Below are 17,908 nucleotides of genomic sequence, written 5' to 3'. Positions count from 1 at the left end.
AATTCACTTTCTTTGGCAGGTCCCTACTTCCCTAGTTTGAAATAAATAAAAACAAGGCTGTAATCAGGAACCTCTCCTTTGCTCTGAAAACATCGCAGAATTCACTGCTAAAGCAATAGCTACCCACCAAAACATAGCTGAGCAAGGAGGTGCCCATGCTGTGGCTGACACCGCCCACTGCACCTGGATTACCTCTTCTAGGGAAACTCAAACTCAGTTATGTATTTATTATAAGTTTGCCAATCAAGCCACTTGGCTTAAAAAGGTGACCTCCTCAACAGGGTATTTCTTTCACTTACTTGATTTTGATGGGTTTGGATCTCGGGGCTATGGCTCCAAAGTGCATTCCAAACATTGGATATTATCCTGTTTGTATTTATCATAATAATTTCTATGGCACACTGTATTTTCTCAAAAGCTTTAAATGCATGTTTGCAGCCACGACCCACCAAGCAAACGATCTACTTAAGATTGGATAGTCAGAAAGGGAACAAAGAGAATGACTGCCTTAAAGGTAGTGAGCCTGAGGATGTGGCCTGTGAGTATCACAGGGATTAAGCATAAACCCTTATGACCGGTGAATATCACACCGAGACTGTAAAAGCGGTAGGAACTGCAGTGTGGGGTTAATGCCTCCAGTTTTGACCTCATCTCTCAGTCAAGCTGAGAGTCTGTTCAAAAGGAAAAGACTGTTAAAGAGAAAACCCAAAACAGGCCCCAAGTGGGGTCATCTGTGCTAAAGACCAAGACTTATTACCTGATCTGAATGCAGTTTCAACCTTCTCCAGGAATACGATCTTAAGTAGACTGGAATTTTCTGGTCAATACCAATGAGGTCATCTGTCCGTGGTCCCATCCCTCATTGGGAGCTCAGTGCTCTGCCTGATAAGGTCTCTGCTTCCCCAGACCACCCCCGCCCCAGTTCCAAACATGGCCCTGGGAACACACCACATAGACTTTCTGGTTCCCCACGGTTTGGCCCTTGAGGGTGTGGGGGGAACCGAGCCACCTAGGAACTGGGAGTTGGCGCAAGCCTGGCGCTCCTGTGTGTGGGAGCCAGCTACCAGTCACAAGCACCACATCCCTGCTAGCGTCTTCTGTTTCAGCCTTCTTAACCCAGGTACACGCAGGTGCTCCAGGCTGGTGGGAGGTCATCGGAGGAAGGGAAGTGTCATTCTCAGTGTGGTCTAGGCCATTCGTTCAAGGACTGAGAGAAAGTCAAGAGAGCCTCGTAGGTCACCTGTAGCACTGGTGATATGTTTTCCTAACTTGCCATGGAGGCTGGTGTGGCTCTCAGGGGTCAACAGAAGGTTGTACACCAGCAGGCATTGATCTGCCTCATTGATCTTCTTCTCCGTCCTCGCAGGATGGACTGGAGTCTTCTTAACAGGACCTCTGACACTTTTTCATGGTGGCTCTGCCTGTCTCACCTGTTTTGTGTTTCTCTTTAATGCTAGTGTTGCCTCTTTGGTGCAATGGGACAACCAGGCTCTTCTGGATTCTAACTGCAGCTTCCCCCAGACCAAGCTTGTATCTCAGTGTGCCAGGGCAGTGCGATTCGGGAGACATCCTCTCAATCCAGTCTCAGCCTGGCCTGTGAAGCCTGAATATGCTCCAAGCAGGGGCTTCCTGAGGAAAGGTCTCCCCCCAGCCCCAGCCCACACCCCTGCTCACCACCAAGACGTGCTCGAGGAGGTCCAGGTAGCTGAGGGTGCACTCTGTCCCGTACCGCAAGGCTCTGGCGCGCACCTCCTCGCTGACGTCGGGGTGGAAGGACGCTTGCTGGAGAGAGAGAGAAACAGTGACCTCTTAAAACAAAAGGAGCCAGCCGGTGTGTGGACTAGGGGGCTTACGGGGAGGGGTGGAGGTCACCAGCCCTGCAGTGTTGTGGAGCCCTGAACCCTCGATTCTGGAACTCCCTCTGCCTTACCTCAGTGACCTCTGAGGAACCTTCCCTGACCCCCGGGGTTCCTCCTCCACCCCTGTCCCTGCTACCCCCATCTGCACAGCAGCCTCTCTCCAAGTCTGTGTCTTGAAATTTTCAGTAGCCTGGAGCCAGACAAAAGCAAGTGACTCTGGCCCCTCATCTCTTCCTTTTTCCTTTCACTCCCCCTACCCCATCCCACCTTCTATTGACACATAAGAAATTCCACAGACACCGAGAAGTTCAGGAAAGACTCATGATTAGAGCTTACAGCAGGAGACATGCTGTCCCAGGGTCAGCGTGCCTCTCTTCAGAAACGTGGGGAGTCTTGAGGGCCCCTCCCGGCTCACAGGCTAATCAGGCCCAGGTCCTCACTCCGTAACCTGAGCACGCTGGGGTAACAGTGAATCCCCCAGCTAGGGCCTCTGGCTCCTGGGGGCCTCAGTCAGAGAGCTCCCCAGTATGCTCAGAGGTGCCGCATGTTACATGCGTCCAGCAAGTCTGGGTGTATGGCGAATGCACCATTTTGCCCCCTTTTCTTGCCCTGCCCTTGGGATTTGCCAGGCTGAGTCATTCACAATATACCATCTCAGATGGCACACCCACTCATGGGGTTGCTAGACCAACTAAAGAATGCCCAGTTAAATCTGAGTTTTGGGAAAATAATGAAAAAATGTTAATGTAAGTCTAGGACACTGTATTTTTAATTTGCTAAATCTGGCAACTCTACCCATTTCACCCTTCTTCCTTGCACAGCCTCACTCTGGAAAGAACTTGAGGGGGCTTACAGGAATACATAGAAAACTGCACATATGTCACAAATCAGGACACGCAGGAATCACACATTAGGGGAACAGGTCAAGATGGATGGGGGATAGTGACCATTTCTCCCAGTCAAGCCCCACTCCCTAGGACTGAGGGGTGCTGGGGGAATGCCTGTGGGCCCTGCCCAGCCTTGACGCCCTCCCCCAGCCTCCTTGGAAGAAGTGAGGATCATTCCAGTGGCCAGAGCCTGGTTCCACTCATTTTAGGACTAACAGGCCTGAGAGGCAGGACCACACTGCGCTCGTAACCACTGCTTAACCTTGTGAAGGGCCACATCCTTCCCCACCACCGCACGGTGCTCATCCTGCTCGCACGTCTCCAAGTGTGAGGGCGACGCCCCATGTGGAGACACTTGCGCTTTGTTGAGGCACTGCTTGGGGAAGACACAGACAATGATGCTGCTCCACGTCACCCCAGGAGCTAATGTGCACGGCCTCCCTTTAGAGCTGTGTCAGAGCTAAGTAGGGACAAGGTGCTCCTGCCACTGTGGCAGCTCTGTAACTTGGTAGGACAACGTGGGAGAGCAACCTGGCAGTAATTAAAATGTTCCCCTGGCTGGGTATCTCAGTTGGTTAGAGCGTCATCCCAATATGCCAAGGTTGTGGGTTCAATCCCTGGTCAGGGCATGTACAAAAATCAACCAATGAATGCACAAGGAAGTGGGGCAACAAATTGATGTCTCTCTCTCTCTCTCTCTCCTTTCCCCTCTTCTCTTTCAAATCAATCAAAAAATTATAAAATAAAATAAAATGTCATACCATTAGACCCACTAAGTTCTAACTTCTGGGAGTCTTGCCTAAAGAAATAACCCAAAACAGAAAGAACAGATATGCCTGATGACATTCCTTGCATTAGCGTTTACAATAAAAAAAAAGTGCAGACGACCTAAATAGGGGAAAGACCGTATTCATCAACAGAGTATTTTGTGGTCACTAAAGGGTCAATTATAATGACTCAACATATCCAATAGAAACACCACCAATGTTAATGGTATTGGTAGATACAAAATTGTATCTAATGTAAACATAGGCACCTGGAAGCAAGACCGGAAAAGAACAGACACAGAACTAATTTAGGGGGTAGGTAAGGCCCTGTCTCCACCTCAGGGATTCGCGTAACTCTTCCTTTCTGAGATGAGCCAGCGTATAATTTACTGTGCCTCCATTTCTGCCCTGGCTACCCTGAGCCCCATACGGCAACCTGGCCCTCTGCTGGGTGTAAGGGTTCCTTCCTGACCCACCGTCGACGTCCCTGGGAGTCTCTACTGCAGGCACCTCATTTCCTTCCTGCAAAGGGGTAGACACCCAGGAAACTGAAGCAGATGGAAAGGCCAGTCTGCTGCATTAATCCTATCCTAACACAAGCCTCAGGGCTCAGGAGTGATACCAGTCAGCAAGTCTGGCTTAGGCCTGAGAACCGCCAGCTGTTATTTTGTCCTGCAAAATCAGGATGACCTGATCCAGGGGCCAGAAAAGAGACAGGACTGAGTCTGGGCCAAAGGCACCTGTCCTTCCCTGCTGAACCCCTCCCCTGCAAATGGGAATGTATGTTATGAAAGAGACCTGAAAATCTGAGCTGCCGGCCATTTATATCTAATTTTTCCCCTCTTTAATGTCCCCTTGTCATTTCATATCTGTAACATGCGGACAAAGTTCCCATCACTCCTCAGCCACCATGATCCTGATGGAGCCTTACGGCTGGGAGTCCACACTGGCAGAAACAGCCTGGCTGCAAACTCAGAAGACGGGCCTTCAGTTCTGGTTCTGAGGGTAAACAGCTGTGCGACCTTGGTCAGGCCACTCAGTCCTTCCAAGGGTATTTCATCACCCATCAAACTAGCACAATTCCCCTTGCCCTCCCCAACTGGGATCAAATGAGAATGTACTCAACAACCCTTCCTGATCTGCGAGGGGCCCTGCAAGCATTGTCGGGGCCACGCCCACTGGGCAAGTGCTGCTCCCTGACTGGGACCGTGATCCTTTCTGGCGTCATCACTTCCGGAAGGCAGATTCCATTAAGTACATCCAAGTGGCAAATCCTGGCGGCCCCAGGAGAGAGTTTAAACTCCCTATTCAAGAATATAAGGTCCCTCAAGAAAGTGGTCCTATCAACTTTGCCCCCCTCTTCTCTCCACCTCCCCCCCACCCCCGCCCTCCATCACCCCCAGGAGAACAGGAAACGATGCCGTCTCCTATACCAGGCCCTTGCATACCCACCTCCAACTCATCCTACCCCTTCTGAGGAACCCCTGAGAAGCCATCAGCTGTTCCCACAACTCATTTCACCTCCGGGAGTGGCCCTGTTCCCTCACACCCCAGGCCGCAGTAGCTGCAATAGCCAGTTTTCTACCTCTGTGGTTCATCCCCGCCCCGCCCCTCTCACCATGGCAGGGGGTCATTAATCCATCAATCACTGAGCACACTCGTCATAGTCCCTGGGGCAAGGCTGTCCCTAGAAGGGTCAAGGTCTGGGGATGCTCCACGGACTTCGGGAATAGAGGGCTCTCTTATGGCTCACTTTCTTAATAGGAAAAAATATAAATAGAAGGTCATAAAGCTCAGATCTCCCCGGCTCCCTCCCCAGGCATGGGCTCTGGGCAGCTGCCCTAGTTATCTATCTACGTCAGAACTGCAAGAGTTTCTCCAAAGCCTGGGTCTAGCACAGAGAGCAAAAGGGCAGTTCCCAGTGTGCCGTTTTGTTCCTCCAACTCGCTTCCTCGCCCAGTTGTGGCAGCACCCCTCCTCCCACAGAACGGATGACCTACAGGAGCAGGAAAGGGTGCAGGCAGACGAGGGACGCAGCTTTCATCTGGAGGGCCTGGAACAAAAGGCCCTCTTCACTGCTGTCAGAGTGGCCTGCACTACACTCCCTGGGAGGAGGCCTCCTGCTTGTTGAGCAGAACTGAGAGGAAAAGTGAGAGGGCCAGTGAGCAGGGTGACTCCATCCCCTCCCAAACACAGAACTACCTTGCAGAGTCACTTCCCACAGGTTGATGTGCACATGCCCTCGCATACATTTTATTATACAGTTCGAGGTACAGAGCTTACCCTGTCTGGCACATTCCCACCCCTCTCCTCCAGACTAAACCAAACCACTTAATCATGACAGAGAACCGTCCATCCATCCAAAATAACGCTAGGGCCTTTACCTTGCAAGCCGTCAACATATCTGACACGGCCTTCCGGCTCAGATTGGCCGTGGCGATCACGTCCTCCTGTCTACATGAGTTCCCAGCTGCCACGGCTTTGGCTGTTGCCATGGTGATGCCTTTTGTCATCCTTATCGATTCTTCAGGTGATGATGTCTTTTCAGGTACCTCTTTTGACTGAAACACCTGAAAGTTAGAAATAGAAGAGGTGAGAAAATCAAAAAGGGAAGGACAAAAATAATTTATTTCTCTCTGACCAGGCTGCAGCTCAGCGTCTGAAAACCGAGCCAGCGGCAGGAAGAAAGCGTCAACAGGCAGGAAATGAGAAATTTAATTTGAGTGCAGTAATATTATTCTGGCTTTCAAGACTCTAGCACGGATAAGGCTTGCCCACCTATACTCGGCATGCCTGAGTATGATGAGGCGAGAGAGACATACCTACAGCATTAACCCATTCGCCTGCAAAAATGGATACTCAATATTTACAAGCCACCTGTCCCCAGGAAGGTAGTTCTGTGGCTTCCTGCTGTCTTGCCCCACCCCTGCTGGAGCCTCGGCAGTGCCCAGAAATTCTGCAGTCCCGATGTTGGGTCCAGGGCACGACTGACCTGGATGCCTCTCTCTTTAAAGGGGTTGAGGCCAGGGAAATGAAACATTCAGTGTCTTCTATTCTTAGCCCATCTTACAAATATAACTGTGTGATTGTGCGGAGGCGTTCATGTAGAGTGCGCCACAGTGGCACTGTGAATTAGTTAACAACACACGCATGTGTGCACACCCGCCACCCCCTGTAGAGGAGGTGAAATGAATTAACCATGTTGAGTGACTATCCCACTTCAAAGTTCCACCTGTCAGTCAAGCCATCCATTCATGCTTCCAGGCCATCTGTCTTGTCCCTCTAACATGTGTGATTGGTACCCTGGCTGTGTACCAAATGTGTGTCTGTCCCTGCATGTGAGGACTTCCAAACCAGTTGGAGCTGCTCTGTGTTTGGCCCCTGGCAGCCACGTTGCAGGAGAGAAGACTTCCTGAGGTAGAAGGAAGACCCCGCCAGGACCTTGTCATGCGCCAACCAGTGTTGAACATCACCATCCCCCTAAAAATGGGCAGCTGCAACTAAGGCAGGACGCTAAACCCCAGGCCCAGCCCTGAGCGCTGCAGTGGAATGAAGGCCACACTCACAGAGCTCCACAGTAATGTGGCTCGTGCTCCTTTGGAACCCCCTGCGTCACGGACACACCATCTGGGTCAATTTGAAATCACCGGTATGGTTATATTGGCCCTGTGTCTGCAATTTCCCAGGAAAACTCCAAACTTCAAATCTTCTCTTCCACCGCCACCATTGTGCCCGCCCACTTCTGTCAGAATGTGTCCAGAGGTTGGTAGAAATCCCCAGCCGGTGTGAGCAGGCAAGCGCCAGGCGGCAGCGCTTAAGGACACTGCCTGCGTTTCTTAATTTCTCCTCTGCAGGAGAACTAAGTGTGACATCGACCAAGTCTGAATCCATTCAAGACAGGAAACGAGAACACAAGGCTCCCTCACCAAGACCCAGCAGAACCACTCATTCCCACTGCTGACCCCCAAGGGCTTGTGACCTTCACGGTGACCCTCTAATGATGCAGGAAAACTGGCCAGTCCCTCACCCCCACTCCCACCCCCAAAAGGAAGCTGAATCTGTAATCAGACCTATGAGAAAGAATCTCATTTTGAAAACACTCGTTTCCAGCATACTTCTATTTCCAGGCATAGGGACGAGTCAGTCCCACATCACAGAATTAAAACAACAGGTAACAGCCATGTGCCACTCTGACTCAGCACCAGGCAAGAGGGAACATGGGGCCGACTTCCCTGAGATCAGACACATCACTGAGAAGGGAGCTGGATTTTAAGGGGAAGCACTTTGGGCAACGGCATCCAGGTTGCAAATCTCAGGCTCCAAAACTCACAGAGTGAAGCGGTGCTCATAGCAATAGGAACTAAGAGGGGCTGCTCACTGTACACACGACTGAACCTCCAGGTGAGTATGACGAGCTAGACAGACTTTTCCCTTTGCCAGGAATCTCCTGTAAGGCTTTGGTTTCACACTGTAGTTTTAGTGTAATTAAACCTAAAGACTCTTAAGTGATACATTTCAATGGACTCCTAAGTTATAATGACAAATTGACCCTAACCAAATTCTGGGGTGGTCATTGCAGTTGGTCAGGTGGGTGAGTGAGCCTCCCCAGTGCAGGCGCTCTCGGTATAACCCCTTTATACCGACAGTCTCAGAGAAGCCTGCGCTGGGGTCAGCTGTTGCACGGGTGTCCGAGACAGGTGGCTGCTGGCTCCTCACCGTGAGCTCCTGCTTCATGTACTCGATCGTGGCCTCCAGCGCCCGTGTGCCCCGCGTGGCCTCGTCCTCCACTGCCTTCACAGTTTTGAGAAGGGAGGTGACATTGGTCACCATCACCTGCATAGGAAGAAAGCCCGAGAGGAAACAGTGTGCTGAGGTTCAACCCCTACTCCTTCCGTTCCAGATCTAAGTCATGAGCAAAACCACCTTTCCTTAAGTGAGAGAGGAGCTCAGATGTGCACCCCCCACTGTTCTCGTGTGTGCTTCTCTCTCCCACACTCTGCCTGCACGCTCACCCCTGGCTGGAGCTCCACTCTACCTTGGCAGCCCCCTTGAGCTGGTACATGGAGGGGTCGTCGGCGGGCTTGCTGGCAGCCCCCTTGGTAGCACCAATGAGGTCTGAAAGGGCCTTGGCCACATCTTTGATGGCGTTGATCAACACCACCTGAAAGAGAGTGTGGAGCCCGGTGAGCACCCTGAGTGGTCACCTGCTGGCTTCACGAAGGACACGTAGCCTGAGGGCAGCCGGGAGCCATCCCTGGAGATCCTGATGCAGGAGTCTGGATGAGGAGTCATTGTCCAGACTTTGGAAAGCTCCCCGAGGCTGGTACTTGATACATTTTAACACCCTCTAGAGGGCAGCTGTGCTGACAAGCTGCCTAAGAAAGAAGGAAGACAGCTAAGCAGACTCTGAGAGGCAGCACCGTTCACCTGGGCTCGGAACTGGTGAACAAAAATGCTGAGAAGAAAACACGAGCCTCATAGCCTGGCCTGCTAGGCCTCCATGGCCACCCACCTGCACCTTCGGCTTTGGTTCCCAGGGTCGTCTGACTCACTCAACATGCTGCCAGCACGTGGCTCTTTCTCCCCCATTGAAGTCCTAACTCATTCCTGCTTCAGGGCCTCCGCTCGTGCAGTTCTGTCTGGAACCCGGCTCTTTTCATCATTCAGCTCCACTGTCCTGTCCGCAGAGACCTTTCTGGACCACCCTCACTGATGCTCCTGCCAACCCCACTCACCCCCACACAACGCAACTCCATTAGCTCGCCCTGCTTTACTTATAGCACTTATGGGTGTGTGGAATTCTGTTCTTATTCATTCTCTTAACCACTGTCTGCCTTTCCCCCTGACTTGGATGTAAACTGCAAGAAGGCTGGCCTGGACTCCTGTGTGTGTTCCACGCCAGAACCAGGCCTGACATGTGCGTGAGCACTCAGGAAATGCTCGTGGAATGAATGAATGCACGCACAGACGTGTGCCCATGTAACACTGGATGTGATACAGCATCTTCGTGCTTCTACTTGAACACAGACTGCCTCTCAGTGTGCTAGACTCGGAACCTGAAGCACCAGTGGCACTCAGGGCTTAGGCGACGCAGGGCATTGCACTGAACTCTTCTGGGCACAGGGGCCGCAGCGGCCACTCCTACTCGGGTAACAACAGCGGCAGCCTCACTCGACCGAGGACAGTGTTCTGGGGCCGAGCCACGGTGATATACGTGTTCCCTCATCAAACCCTCCCACTGCCGCTTCAAGTGGGAGTGCCCACTCTCCTGGGGCTTGGGAGTGAGCGTCAGGATTTGAACTGTGGTCAGCGTGACCCCAAGGGCACGGTCTTAACCTCCAGATTATGTGACTTGCTCTAGGCTCTGGCTCCCACCATCGGGACCGGCAGCACCAGCTCTGCCTGTCTGACCACGCTGCTGTGAGGACGCAAACTGGATCACGTACATAGAAGCACGTTAGAAATTAGAGTCTCAGACAGCTGCAAGCACAGTGACACTGCAGTTGCACGGCCTCCTGCACCCCTTCTCCATCCTGCACCCCTTCTCCATCCCACACCTTCTCACTCACGGGGCGCAGGGAACCTTGGCCAGCCTCTGAAACTGCAGGGCGGACAGGGCTGCACTGGGCCCACCGGGAAGGGCCGACTGGTGCGGACCTCACACCGATTCCCAGGAGCACAGCAGGGAGGGGCGGGGAGGAGACTGAGGAGCAGCAACACAGTCAGCTGCCTGCATCCCATGTGTCCGGTCCCATCCCTGGTCACCGGGCAACCGACTGGCAAGTGGGGACATTTTTCACTGGAGATCTCATGAGAAATAGAAGCTTTAGGATATCTAGGCCATTTGGGAGTTAAGACTAAGCAATGCAATACATTTCTCTGTTCAAAGGTTTAATCTTTCCCAGCCAAGTCACTTCTAACGTTGAGCCAGGCTTGGAGAACGTGAGTTCCCACTCCAATGACGCATTTTCAAGCCTTTTCTTCCTCCACGGGGGTGAGAACAAAACTTCCAGCAGGGACTTCTGTGAAGACCCCAAACTGCAGAGGGTGACCAACCTGAGCCTGACACTATCAAGGAGAAATCCAGCAGAAGGGGTCAAACAGCAGTGTTCACAAGGCCCCTTCACGGAACCCAGCTGCACTGGAGGACGCCAGGAAGGGAAGGTCATGGCCGTGTGGGAGCACAACTGGTGGCCATGTGTTAACTAGAGCGGTGGCTGTCACCAGCCCAGGCACGAAACAGTAGGGAGCTTTCTCCCCAGTATTGTCCAAACGGGCCAGTGAGACTGGTTGACCGAATACGGTCTCATTGGTGAAAACCAAAGTGTCGGCCCCTTGATGGTGCTGGGACAGAGAGAATGGGGGACTTAAGTTTGGCACTTGGGAAGGGGCAGAATCCATTACGACGGCTGTGGTTGGCTGCTAGTTCAAAGCCAGTCGAACATCTACTTGATGGGCGTCCACTATGCCTGGGGAGCTGTGCTGGGGGCTTAGGTTTCAAAGACTAGTGAGCTGTGAGTACGGTCTTGATGGCTGACAGCATAGACTGGGGGACCAGGGAACAGGCGGGTAACTCGGACGAGGTCGTAAATCAGAGCAGAGTGTAAAAGCGCAGGGCCCCTCCTGCCCCTCCCGTTCTCTCTCCCACTTCAGAGCTAGATTTCTCAAGCAGGGTGTCTATGGGTGCTGGCTTCATTCCCTCACCCTCACCTGGCTTCCCTGTCACGCCGCAGCAGCAGCCCTAGTGGGCGTCACCACCGCCTTCCAGGTCACCTGGGCCGGTGGCCGGCTCTCGCACCTTCAGCTTTCTGGGCTCCTCAGTCATCTCCGGTGGGTTGAAACACTCCTCCTGTCAGGTGCACCCACTCCTCACACTCCATAATCCATTCTCATCTCTGGCTCCTTAAATGGTCTTGAATAGCGCATTCCTCGGGGCCCCCTTCTCCTCTCACTCCACACCTTTCCCCCTGTGTGGTCACAGTCACGGTGTACGGCAACAACCCCTGAATCCACATCCCTGGACCTGAGCAGGCCTTTGCCCGTGCACCACCTGCACCTGCCTATCTCCCTGCCACTCCTAATTCCACACGCCCCAAACTGAGCTCACCTTCATCTCCCTGCCCAGGCCAGCTCCCTCCCGAACATTCCAGCTCGTACATGAAGCCACCCTCCACCCGCTGATCCAGCCTGAACTGGGGAGTCAGCCTTGCCTCCTCCCTCACCCTGATCTCCAAATGCTCATTGCATTCAATCTTTCACCAAGCTTGGCTGGATCTTCTTTACAGATTCCTCTCAAATCCGTCAGCTTGTCGCCCACCCCCATGGTCCATGCCACGGATAATACCATCCTGCTGCGCTCTAAAGTCCAGACACACTCAGGCATACGCTGTTTACTTCTAGGTTCCTGTTGTGCCTTGGGCTTCTTCTGAGGCCCGGTGTGCAGTGTTTGAGAGCTCACCCGCCTCCCAGGCCCATCCGTACCTGGGTCTCGGGGTCGTCAGAGCCCAGGCTGGCGGCCCCTAGCTTGACCACCTCGGCGAGCTGGGTGATGGTGGCTGCTGAGGACTGGGCTGCCTGGGCCAGCTTGTCTGGGGTGGACGCGGCCCCAGACACCAGCAGCTTCGTGTCCTCCACCAAGGCTTTGGCTGTCTTCAGAATGTTCTCCCTGGAAGGGGGACAGACAAACGACCAAGCTTAGTTACTAAGAGTTGGGAGGAAAAGAAACCCTTTGCAGGGGCTTTTTGTTCAATAGTGTTGAAGAAGAGAGGTGGTGTGCTTCTCCTCCCTTATCAGGGGTGCCCATCTTCCACGTGGGGAAACTGAGAGAGGAGGGAGAAGTCAGCCTGTAGTCACATAAGTCGATTAACAGTAAAACTTCAGTGGAAGATTCCGGCCCACCAGCTGGCCGCCTGCCTCCAGCCCTGTAGCTAAATGAGAGGTCACCTTCTTTCCTGGGGTCCCCACCCTCCCTAAAAATACTTCACAGCTACAGGGAGCTGAGAGAACACATGGATCAGGGGACCCTCCCTGCATGTCAGCCCAAGAGGCTGGGTCCCGGAAGGGGTGACCACTGGCAATCTCTTCCCAGCCCAGCCCTTGTACAGAACAGGAAGGGGTGCTGGAGTCGGGGTGAGGATATGGGTGGTTTCCAGAACAAACAGAGACCCTGGCACCAGGCTTTCAAGTGGGGCCTGAAGGGCCGGCCCAGGGGCCACAGCAGGCTCAGAGCCCTACTCCCCAACACAGGGAAGAGCTCACTGTCCCCGAGCCCGCTGCTCAAGGTCCTGCTGGGTTTGGTGAGCGGATCAGAGGCAACCCTCTCCACTTGGGAAGTGGGGGACAAAAAGCTGCCCTCTGCAGAGCACGCTGGGTTTAGGCTGAGAGGGGGGCCAAGCTGGAACACAGCTCCGTGTCGACAGCCAGCAAAAGGAGCGCCCTTTGATTCCGTGGCACACTTCCCCCCTGGAACGTTGTGTTGAAATCAAAATGAACAACCCCATTTCCAGCTCCTAGGCAGCATCTCCCATGTCCAGCACACCAGTCTGACCCTCTCCGTGGCCAGGATACCCGTACCTGTGGTCTGCGAAGGTTTCGTTGTTCTCTGCATTCAGGGTCCCCGCGGTAGCAAACATGATGGTGGTGTCCAGGTCGGCGATGATCCCGGACACGGCAGTGGCGGCTGTGATGCATGCCTGAGTCCCCTTGTTTCCAGCCTGGAGAGCAGATAGCACCAAGGACACCTGCAGGCAGAGAGGGCACATCAGAGGCAGCGGAGGCAACGGGACTCAAAGGTGCCCACATGCTTAAAACACTGATACTTTTTCCCTGGGAGTTGAGGCAGCTTCTGGGTTCATAGCATGGTCTGGGCCAACAGCCTCAGCTTGAACTCCAGCTTTGCTCTTTGCTGGCTACCTAACCTTGGGTGGGCATGTTCATCTAATCTCAGTTTCCTTATCTATAACATGGAGCGGTTACTTCTTGTCTACCAAGAGTTGTGGGCAGGAGTGAGTGTAGGAAAACGTAAGTACAATATCCAACATTGAACTTGGCACACGGTAAGGGTTTGGCAGGGGGCAGATGCTATTATTTAATCATGATTGTGCTTCAGAAACCACAAGCAGGAACAGAAGACTAGGCTCCTCTGAAGGGGTGGCTATTGCTGCCCCTCTGATTAGGTTTCTGTAGAACAGCCCCCTCTGCTAACATTTACCACTCCCCCGCTCAGCCACCTTTTCAAATTTTTCGTTTTTGATATACCTTTATATATTCTTCATTTTTAAGTAAGAAGGGCACCTCTTCATTGGGAATTCTCCATGCTGGACCCCAGAGGGGATCACTGTATGTTACCTCCACCCCAATACTCCCTTGAGCCACCATCTGCCACCAAAAAGTTCCAGGGCCCTGAGGGTCCAGCAAGTCAGCTAAGTATGCATTCCAGTGTCTTCTTTGTCAGCAACTCCACATGCCAACTGCCAAACCCCCTCCAGTACACCCTCTCTGTTCCTAGAGATGCTCCTAAAATACAACCCTGATCCCCCGCCCCTGCCTCTCTCTCTCTCTCTCTCTCTCTCTCTCACACACACACACACACACACACACACACACACACACGGCTGCATACAGTTCTCCCCTGGCTGTGGAGAGGAGTGAGCAGGTTCAACTTCTCCAGCCTCCTGCCCGACTCTTGCCATCTCCCTAATGCAGCGTTACAGCTCATTACTGCATCAGCCAGCTCTCCTCACTCCCCCAAACACCCTCAGCTGTGCCCCCTCCCAGGGGGTTTGCCCTCTGCCTGCCTTGTCCCCGCCCCTCCTCTTCTCCAGCTACTGACCTGCTCATCCTGTAAGAGCCAGCTCTAAGTCCCCACTGGGATTCCTTCCCCACTGTCCCCTCCCAGAGAGATGGCTGAACCTCCTGAGGATTCTACACACTGCCCTGCCCTCAGGATGGCCCACCAACCACCATTAGAGACAGCATGAATCCAGCGGCAGCTGGAGGCCCTTGGAGGCCAGGAGCTGTCATGTGAATCCCTGTGTGCACACACTCACCAGCCCTGACTGTGGCTGACACAGAGAAAAGTCTGCACACATTTTGTGAATGCGTTTTTAAGAACATGCCGACCAGGACAGGGCAGTTACAGCATCAGTGAAAGGCACAGACTTTGAACACTGTCTCCCTCCTATGCAGCCTAGATCCCAGCTGAGGCTGTGGACGAGGCCTGGAAAGAAGGGCAGAGAGCCTGCTTCCTGAGCACCTACCATGGCCCAAGGGAGCCCATGAGCAACTACTTCCCAAGTTAACTCCCACCGTGCCCTGCCAGGAAAAGATGAGTCAGACCAGCACAGAGCTGGCCTGGGAATGAGGGATCCAGTTTCTGGCAAGGCCAATGCGAGTAATCAGAAGTCTGGGAGGGAGCTTCTCCACTGGTGTCAATGTAAGGGTCCAAATATAGTGTCCCCCGCACAGCAAAAGGTGTATAAGTCAGTAGGTGTTTATTGAACATCTACTAGTTACTCAGGAATGAGGACCAAAGTGAACAAGTCAAGGGGCTCATGGCTGCGGCAGTTATACAAACACAACCAAGACATTTAAGAAACACACGGTGGTGGGAGATGGGAGGGGGAAGATTAGAAGGGCAGGGACCCATGGTAACCCAAGAAACCAACAAATTGGCCAGTTGCTCTCAACAAGTCTTCTCTCTGCCTTTGGTCCTCTTCCAGGCGTCCTAAATCCAGGCTCCTCTGCTGGGAGAAGCAGTGAGGCCGGGGCCAGCACTGGAAGATTGCATCGGTTGGCCAGGCTCACCAACATCATGCAACTTGAATGCCTCCCCGCCCCCCACCCCGCCCCCGCAAGGTCTTCTACTGGAGAGCTTGGCAAGAGCGACTTCAATGACAAGGAAGGGCTTTCAGAGGAGGGAGGAGAGTGCCTTCCTCCAGCTGAGAAATTTACTTCCTCATCCTGTGGAGTCCAGTGGGGCTGGACAGTCCTGTGGGCTACGGGAGACTTGGCCTGGGTGAGGGTCGGCAGACACAGCAGCCTCTGTAGGGCAGCTTCCAGGTGAGGGGCGCCCCACCCACACTCTAGTCCTGTTGCCAAGCCTCGAAACAGTGCGGAGCTCTATGTCCTAAGAACCCAAGTGAAGGACAGGGCAAGGCAGCCAAGTGCAGATGCTTCCGCGGGCACTCCTAGCGGCCTGTACAAGAGCTGCCTTGAAAAATGGCTCAGAGAAATAAGCAAAGGAGATACTGGGAATGAAGGGACATTTGGGATCAGGGAGGACTCCCCAGAGAGCAGCGTTAGAGGGCTGCTTACACAGAACAGCAGCTGGTGTTTATTACACGAACTGTGTGTCTGGTGCTGTGCGAAGCACATCCACAGCCCGCAGCAATTAACCCGCACAGCCCGTGGGCCAGGAATGAGTGGTGTTTCTTCATCCCCATTTTACAGATGAGGAATTTGAAGCTTGGAAAGGTGAAGTCACTTAGCTGGGACCCTAGAACCCCATCCACTACAGGGTGTGGCTCTCTCTGCAAACAGCTGCCATCGAGTCAGGAAATGTCACACAGGCTCCTGCTCCCCCACCAGGTGCCCTACAAGCCAGGCAGGCGCTTAACCCTCCCCACATCGCTGTCTGGTCTGGAAATAGAGAGGTTACATGAAAGGATCTCTAGTTCTTCTTACTCAGCCCCCCAGCACCCGGGAGCTCCCCAAGAAGGAAGCCCAAGGGGCAAAAGTGCCGAAAGGGTTGCAGGGGGTGCTCCCAGGGCTGATCCTTGGCTTTGCTACGGTCTGTCCAGTCTGTTTGCAGGAGGGCCCTTCAAGGTGGCCCACCCAGGCCCTGGCCTTCGTGGGGTAGTCTCTCTCTCACTCTCAATTTTTCAAGGCACACGGATCGCCCCCAGCTCCCTGGTGAGCCCCATCTCTGGGAAGCTCTGGGAGACCCTGGGCCCAACGAAGATGACCACACTTGACTCGGCTGAGTTTTTGGCCTAGTTTCCTGCTCACCTCCCTGACCAGAGCAGGTCACTGTGGCTGTGTCTGACCCAAGGGCTGTTCCTTACCTTCTCGGTGACTGCGCGGGCACACTCGATGAGCTCCCTCTTGGTGTAGCTGTCGGTAGGGCACACCTGGAGGGCCCCCGCCTTCTGCACCAGGAAGATGCAGCCGTGGCCCAGGTCCTGCACCCGAGTGCGAATCTGGAAGCCGATCTGCGGAGGCAGGCAGGGTGGGGAAGGAGAAGCACGATGGACCTGACCATTGAGGTCCTCCCTGCGTGGAAAATTTCTCCTATGTTCTATGGGAGCCTGGCTAGGAAAATTCCACTGCTACTAGGAGTCTGTGCTTGGTGAAGTATGGAATTTGGTTGATTTTGCTTCCCAATTTTAGAGGCTGCAAAATGCCCACAGTCCTCAGTAAGGAACTCGTCACCCCTAGCATACTGCCTTCCTGCCATCGGTGGCCTTTGTGGTGTACTGCTTATCGTGTCCTGTACCACCTGATAAGGCCGTCAGTTAGATGAACTCTGTGAAATAACTCTGTTAGTCCCTGGACACGCTTTCACTGAGCCTCTGCTGGGTGCCAGGGCCTCTTCTAAGCAGGTAACGCATTTAATTTCATTCATTTTTCACAACAGCTCTAGAGAGTCATTAGAAGTTCAAAATGCCTAACTTTAGTATTAAAAATATTTTAAAGGGTTAAGATTCTTGGAACATCGGTATGTTTACCAACCAGATCATCCCCCTTTCTCAGCTGAACCTGCGGGGAGAGCCACCACACAGGGCCCAAGCTTCCTTTCTCTCAGGCCAGGTTTGAGGTTTTCTTAAAAAGGTACATTTTTAGAGCTGATGGCTCAGCAGGCATGCATTCTTTTAATGACATCTGGCTTGTGTGATTATAAAAGGTAGTTGGCCTAAACGAAGCCAGGAGCTCCACTGGGGATGGGCTGCCAGCTGTCCCTTTAAGGTGTAATACACTCGGCAGCCACCCCCCAGAGCCTGCATCCTCTGGCCCGTTTCACGTCAGCTTTCACTGGGGTTTCATCAATACAGCTGCCATAATAATCTAACCTCCAGCCCAGATAAGCAGCTAAAAGCAAAACAAACAAAAACCTGTAGGCGTTAGTAAGTGTTGTTTTCAAGAAATCACAATAGCAAGCAGCTGTGGCTTATCCTTCCCGCATCTATCCTGGAGAGTTACTAAAACACCAGGGCATAAAGGCCTGGACGGGCCATCTGGATGCTGTCTTCCGATATCATCATCGCAGTAGACAGAGTTTAAGGAAGGGTGCCGTTGAGCAGTGAAGGGGGCTGCAGATGTCAACTCTCCGGTAATTGAAGCACTTCCCGCTTTTAGGGAAAACGGGATTCCCTTAACCCCTTAAGGCCCAAAGGGC

At 53.2% G+C, this 17,908-nt stretch overlaps 1 protein-coding gene across 3 annotated transcripts in view; it reads right to left on the bottom strand.

Moving 5' to 3' along the window:
* TLN2 (talin 2) overlaps positions 1-17,908 on the bottom strand; it is a 412,810-nt gene that overhangs the window by 36,673 nt on the left and 358,229 nt on the right. For all 3 annotated transcript variants that reach the window (XM_037054035.1, XM_037054036.1, XM_037054037.1), the window contains 7 exons: positions 16,578-16,724; positions 13,087-13,253; positions 11,995-12,178; positions 8,549-8,674; positions 8,230-8,346; positions 5,898-6,083; positions 1,675-1,782 (listed from right to left, as the gene is read on the bottom strand). In XM_037054035.1, coding sequence (XP_036909930.1) covers positions 1,675-1,782; positions 5,898-6,083; positions 8,230-8,346; positions 8,549-8,674; positions 11,995-12,178; positions 13,087-13,253; positions 16,578-16,724 — 1,035 coding nt within the window. The remainder of the gene's footprint in view (positions 1-1,674; positions 1,783-5,897; positions 6,084-8,229; positions 8,347-8,548; positions 8,675-11,994; positions 12,179-13,086; positions 13,254-16,577; positions 16,725-17,908) is intronic.

Source organism: Sturnira hondurensis, unplaced genomic scaffold (genome assembly GCF_014824575.4).
Source record: "Sturnira hondurensis isolate 20B ecotype Veracruz unplaced genomic scaffold, ASM1482457v3 Scaffold0008196, whole genome shotgun sequence".
Taxonomy (NCBI): Eukaryota; Metazoa; Chordata; class Mammalia; order Chiroptera; family Phyllostomidae; genus Sturnira; species Sturnira hondurensis.
This window is presented reverse-complemented; position numbering and strand designations above follow the sequence as displayed.